The sequence below is a fragment of the Octodon degus genome, unplaced genomic scaffold, assembly GCF_000260255.1.
Source record: "Octodon degus isolate 3935 unplaced genomic scaffold, OctDeg1.0 scaffold00226, whole genome shotgun sequence".
NCBI classification, from domain to species: Eukaryota; Metazoa; Chordata; class Mammalia; order Rodentia; family Octodontidae; genus Octodon; species Octodon degus.
This window is the reverse complement of record NW_004524802.1, coordinates 274,370-280,870: the sequence shown is the minus strand read 5'-3', so window position 1 is coordinate 280,870 and position 6,501 is coordinate 274,370. Positions and strand designations below refer to the sequence as shown.

At 44.5% G+C, this 6,501-nt stretch overlaps 2 protein-coding genes across 3 annotated transcripts in view; one reads left to right on the top strand and one right to left on the bottom strand.

Annotated features, from left to right (window-relative positions):
- The window catches only part of Brf1 (BRF1, RNA polymerase III transcription initiation factor subunit), a 78,272-nt gene that overhangs the window by 20,137 nt on the left and 51,634 nt on the right, over positions 1-6,501 (bottom strand). The window lies entirely within an intron of this gene.
- Positions 6,153-6,501, top strand: part of Btbd6 (BTB domain containing 6) — a 2,403-nt gene continuing 2,054 nt past the window's right edge. Inside the window, exon 1 of the mRNA XM_023705678.1 lies at positions 6,153-6,501. This exon is cut by the window's right edge and continues 38 nt beyond it. Within this exon, the coding sequence (XP_023561446.1) occupies positions 6,278-6,501 (224 nt within the window). The 5' untranslated portion in view covers positions 6,153-6,277.

The following is a 6,501-nucleotide window of genomic DNA, read 5'->3' as shown; positions in this document are numbered from 1 at the left end:
TAGTGTGACCCTGTAGACCCTGTACTAAATACATTAAAAAAAAAAAAAAAAAAAGCTGTACCTTTTGATAATTGTGTCTCCCTGTGTAAGTTGTAGACCATTCCATTTACCCTAAAACGTCCCTTCTTGCCCTTCGCAGTTGTCTCTTGGCCTTAGGTGACTACTAAATCTGTTCTTCAGTGCTAAAGATTAGTTTTGCCTACGGGTCGGGGAGATAGCTCAGTAAAATAAGCGCTACCCTGGCAAGCACAAGGGCCTGAGTTCAATTCCCAGTTCCACAAAAAAAACAAAATTCACCTAAAAAAAAAAAAAAAAAACACAAGTAAGTTGGGACCCCAGGGTGAAGGATGGGGTCTTCAACTAGGAGAGGGACAAAGAAAACCAAATGTAAATCACGGACATTAACTAAAGTTCCTAATCAGTTTTGGTAAAAAGTACAGGAAATACTGTTTACAAGAGCCATTAAAAGGCAGGCTTAGTGGCATACATCTGTAATCCTAGCACTGAGGGAAGCTGAGGCAGAGGGATGGCAAGTTGGAGTACCAACTGGACAAGTGAGCAAAACCCTGTCTCAAAATAAAAATACAAGATGGACTGGGAACCCAACTCAGTGATATAGTAGAGTACTCCTAGATCTGATCCCTAGCACTGCAGAAGGAAGGAAGGAAGCAAGCAAGCAAGCAGGCAGGCAGGCAAGCAAACAGGCAAGCAAAAAACCCCCCCCAAAACTGCAAAAAGCTGAAGAACCAAAACAGGGGTGCTGTGGCTGCCTTCTCCTGTCCAAGACACTTACTTGTGACAGGCCTTGGCCTTATCGTCATGAGCCACCATGCCTGGCCTCAATGACTTAATTTGACAAAACTGGTTTTAAATTCTGTACCCTAAAAAAAAAAAAAAAAAAAAAAAAAAATTGCATCCTACAGAGTGATCCTTCTTTTCTAAAATCTATGGAACATGGAGGTAAGGGGAAGAGAAAGTAAAAAGAAATAGGACGTGAGCCAGATGTGGTGGTGCAAGTCTGCAACTGTAGTAGCAGAAGGCTGAAGCAGGAGGTATGCTGGGAGTTTGAGGCCAGCCTGGACTTACATGGTAAATTTGAGGCCAGCCTGAACTACATACACAGCGAGACTTTGTCTCGAACAACAACAACAACAACAACAAAAAAAAAAAAAAAAAAAAAAAAAGATGTGCTATCAACATGCACCAACTCCCTGCAATGAGTGTAATCACTATGGACGAGTAAAAGGCATGGACTAGTAAAAGCTTTAAAAAAAAAAATCAGTGAAAAGTCAAAAAATGGTGTGTATTAAAGAACAAAAAAACTTTTGCTTGATGCAGAAAATCTCACAGGACATGTCCTTTGACCATAAGTGTAATGGAACTGAAAAAATTAGCCAAAAAATAAAAATATAGTCCCCTTACTTCCAAACACTCCTGGGAAATGAAAGAACAATCCTTTAGATACGTTTGCAGAGCACTTTTTACAGTTAAGGAGGAAGCAATGAAAATAGTAAACTAGAAACAAAATTTAAAATTAACAAAATAAATCTTTGAAAGCAGGAAAAAGAACTAATAAAGAAAAACAAAAACAGCACCTACATACTGGTAGAAAGACAGACATGCAGACTGATGTGCAGAACAGAAAGCCCAGGAAGCAGCCCACATTAACTGTCATGGACTTTAAAGGTGCTAGATGACACAATGAGGGAGGACAGGCTCAACAACAGTGCAAGGAAATGCAGAACAAGATGGACTTTCGTATTACAGCAGGCAAAACAAATGAACACAAAGCAGATTTAAAAACCTAAGCATATGACCTAACACTATAAAACCCCCAAGAGAAATAATTGGAAAAGGTTTTATAACACCAAAAGCAAATGAAACTGCAACAGAAACAATATTATTTCAAACTAAAAAGCTTCTACAATTAAAGGAATCTATCAACAGAAAGAAAAAGCAAAAACATACACAAACAATATATACGTATTATTTGCAGGTTTTTTGTTTTTTTTTTAAATTTGTGTGTGTGTGTGTGTGTGTGTGTGTGTGTGTGTGGCCAGCTCAGCCCACCAGGGGGCAGGCTGGCTGGCATGTGGTGCTGGGGGATTGAACCGCGGTCCCTGTGCTTTGCTAAAGTTGTTCTAAGTAGGTGCTTTAGACCACTGAGCCATCTCACCAGCCCAAAGGTAGGTTACTTTATTTTTTTATTTTTATTATATATTTTTTTTTAATTAATTTTTTTTTTTTTTTTGCAGAACCGGGGATTGAACTCAGGCCCTTGCACTTGCCAGAGAAGTGCTTATTCCACTGAGCCATCTCCCTGGCCCCTGTTTTTTTGTTGAGATAGGTCTCACTATGTAGTTCAGCCTGGCCTTGAACTCACTTTGTAGTCCACCCAAGCTGGTCTTGAACTCATCAATCCTTCTGCCTCAGCCTCCAGAGTGCTCAAATCAAATATTTAATCAGTATCAAAATCCACAACATGGAAGAACTTGAAAAATTCAATAACAAAGAAAATGACCGGATTAGAAGGGATATGAGTAGGAACTTCACCAGGTTGGGCAAAGTGGTACACATCTATACTCCCAGCACTCTGGGAGGCGGAGGCAAGTTCAAGCTTGGGCAAGTTAGTGGACCCTGTCTCAAAATAAAAACTAAAAGGAGCTGGGGACGTACATTATTGTGGAGGTTCACATCCCAAATGGACAGAGCAGAAACAGCTCAAATGTCCACCTCTGGTTCATGCCCCAGGGAGCAGGGAGGGAGAGAGGGAAGGAGGGAGAAAGAGAGACAGAGGGCAGGAGGGAAGGAATTTTGCCAGAGATAGCAATGTCTAATAAGCAAACAAAAAGATGTTCACATCACACCACCTCATACCCCCTAGTATGGACTGTGACGTGTATGAAAATGAGCAAGATGGGATATGTGTATACCAGGCCCCCAGGATGAATGCAATTATTTTGCATCAAAAATACACTAATTTAAAAAAGTGAAATTACTAGGCATAGTGGCACATGCCTATATTCTAGCTACTCAGGAAGGAGGCTAAAGTAGGATTGTTAGTGTGAGGCCAGCAACTTAGACTCTATTTCAAAAAAATAAAATAAAGGGCTAGGATGTAGCTTGGTGGTAGAACACAGTGCCTCTAGGTTCCACCTCCAGTACTGAAAAAACAAAAAATCTCACTTCCGGATATAGATCCAAGGAACTGAGATCTGGATCTCACAGGGACATCTGCACCCCTTAGAGGACAAGTATTGTATATGAGGTGCCTAGAATTGTCAAACTCATAGGGAGAGCAATGAGAACATGGAAGTCCTCAGGGGCAAAGAGGAGACATGGAGGATGCACTCACCAGGACCCAAGTCAGAACATGAATCGGGAGCCCCGAGGCTCCAAGCAGCCACTCCTGACATCTACCACACCCCCAACTATCCACCCAGGTTTTGCGCTTGATTTTTTTTTTTTTTGGGGGGGGGGGTACCAGGAATTGAAAAATGCGTGTGTTGTGTGTGGTTCTAGTTATTTCTTCTTGCCACCATGATTCACTCACCCTTCCTACTGCTGATGGGTATGTGAGCTGTGTCCACTCCATCCATTTACACTACTTCTTAAAATCTGTTTATGCCCTTTACTGTTTTCTCTGAGAACAGACAGCTGAAACAAATCCCTGTCACAGTGGCCACCTGCCATGATGTCTATGGAGATGCCTTCAACATGGACTATTTCTGGGCTGGAGTATGTGCACAGCCAGCTTTTCAGAGAACCTGGTTCTCAGGGTCCCAGCACCCAGCATTACTGGCCTTCTTGGGTTCAGCCACCTCCAGGGCACAGAGGACCCCACTTGTAAAATCATGTGCTTCCCATTTGGATTGTGTCTGTTCCTATCTTTTGTCCATTTTCTCTAAAAAAAACCTGGATATAATAATTTTTATCCTGTCTTATACTCCAGCAGTCCTTCATTGGAAATATAAGAAGTATTTCCTGAAAAGGATATTTTCCAAGGGAATATTTCTCAACACTGAGTAGGTCGGACCTTGAACATATCAATAACCATGGAAAAAAACCCAAGAGCTTATTTTCAAGTTTTAGGTTAGGGTATGCTACCCATCTTTCAGGATTAGCATGAAGCTGCCAAGAAACTATGTGGAGTGTTGGAGACCCTCAATCTCCTGGGCCTGGTAATTATCTGACCAATGCCAGCTGTCATCAACTATCACTAGGCATGATGCTTGACATGAAGTCCTAACAACCAAACTGGCCAAGATTATACCACACTGAACAGGCTCACAGAGACTGGGCACACCCCCCAGAGACCAGAGAGCCCAGGCTCCAGGGCAAGATGCTTAGGGCCCACCTGGTTTTCCCAACCCCTCTGTGCATGATTTCTCCAGGGAAACAACAGTCCCTACCTCTTCAGAGCTGATTTATATAAAGTATTCAGGCAGGGTAAAAGGGTCTTTCTAGTATCTGCAACAATTAAAATGATCCAGTATGTTCAAAGAAGACAAAAAATACCATCAACGGTGCAGTAAAAAACAATAAAGGGAGGGCCAGAGATATAGCTCAGTGGTACAGTGTCTGCCTGGCAAGTACAAGGTCCTGAGTTCAATTCCTGGCACCAAAATTAATTAATTAACTGTATTAACAAAATTCAGAACAAAGTATGAATGGGTAATAAACACAGAAAACTATACAAAAACAGTGGGATATAATTAATATCCTATGCACCAACTGGATGGAACCTAGGGCCTCAAAGACGCTACTTAAAGACTTTACTACTGACCTACCCCACTCCCACCCCACATTCACTTAACAAACACTAAACCTCAGCCTCTCACATGCTCCCAAGAGGCCAGAGGACATGCCACTAATGATGAGCCATCTTTCAAAGGAGGTGGTAGAGTCACAAGCTGCTCCCAAGTCCTCAGGTGGATGGACACGGAACTTATGGGGTACCTAGGGATCAATTTGCAAATGTGTAGAGGGCACAGGGCTCAAGGCAGGTGGGGGGGGGTTAGATAAGGAGGGGAACTAGCTGTGTCAGGTTTTTCTACAAAACCTGAACTGTACAGTCAGGAGTGGTGGTGCCCACCTGTACTTCCAGCACTCTAGGAGGCTGAGGCATGAGGATCAAAAGCTCAAGACCAGCCTGGGTAAACTCTACAACCTCAGACACCATCTCCAGAAACTAAGAACAGCCTTATATAAACACTTTAATGGAATGCAGGTTTAGGAGGTCACATTATGTCCCTTGGTCTTTTCACTGCTTTTAGCTTTAAACAAAAAATAAGCCTTTAAAAAACCTCCATTGTGTGTTAAACACCAGGTAATATGTATGATACAGGAAGCTCCAGTGACATTTTTAGTATATGTGCTGCTGAAGGGAACATTTCAGTAACAACTTTTAACCAGTGCATTGGTAGAAAAAGCTATTGATATTATGTATATGAAAAACTGTCTAATATTCATTAAAGGTACATTTACTACACAGTACTGTACATAATTTTTAGCTGAAAAATTAGCTATCTGTACATACACGTAATTCCAAGTTTAACACACTGTTATGTGAAAATATATTACTGAGGAACCCGACAAGCTACTTTTAAGGTGCTGTCATATATCTTGCAGTGAACGGCAAAAATCATTTTAACCATTATTATGGAAAAGTCGCAAAGGCAAAATTGGAAGGTTTTGTTTAAATTTTTCCTTTCTAAAGAGCCCTATTCAAACATGTCTAAAGCCTCTGAAAATGTGTACATAATAAAGCTGATCATATTTTGCCACAATGTGCAGGTGAAAAAACAATACAAATAAAGGGTGGCCGGGGATGCAGTTCGGTGAGAAAGCCATGGTTTCAATCTCCAATACCAAAAAACCCCACCCCTAAACCGAGTTTGCGCCTGGTGCAGAACGGCACAAACGGAGGATCAGAGAACTGCTATCTGGAAGACTTAGGTCCCGAGCGGCCGAACCCCCAGGGGCGACCCCCAGAGGTGGCGAAGAACCCCAGCCAGCATTTATCGGACTTACGCGCCAGGGCGGGGCAGCAGCGGGGGCGGGACGTCAGAACACGCCGTGACGCACCTTGACGTCATGAGACGCGACGTCGCCCGGCGGGTAAGGGCGGGGGCGGACGATCGGGCACACGGCGCCCCCAGCGGCCGGCGGGGCTGCGGGCGTCGGGCTCCGGGCCGGGCGCGCGGCCCTCGCGGGCTGGGGCTGGGGCTGAGGCAGGGACAGGGGCCGGACCTGAGCCAGGGTGCGGGCAGGCCCCATGCTGCTGCCGCTGGCTTGCCTGCACGGGCGCGTGGCGCAGTGCCTGACTTCACTGCTGGTGCTCGCAGAGCCGCTCCCCAGGCCCCGGCGCGGCGGGAGGGCGCGCAGCTCGGTGCCGACCTGCGCGGAGGTCTCCGCCGCCGCACCCGGGAAGATGGCTGCGGAGCTCTACCCGTCCGCCGCCGCCGCCGCCGCCGCCGCCAGTGACCTAGCCAACAGTAA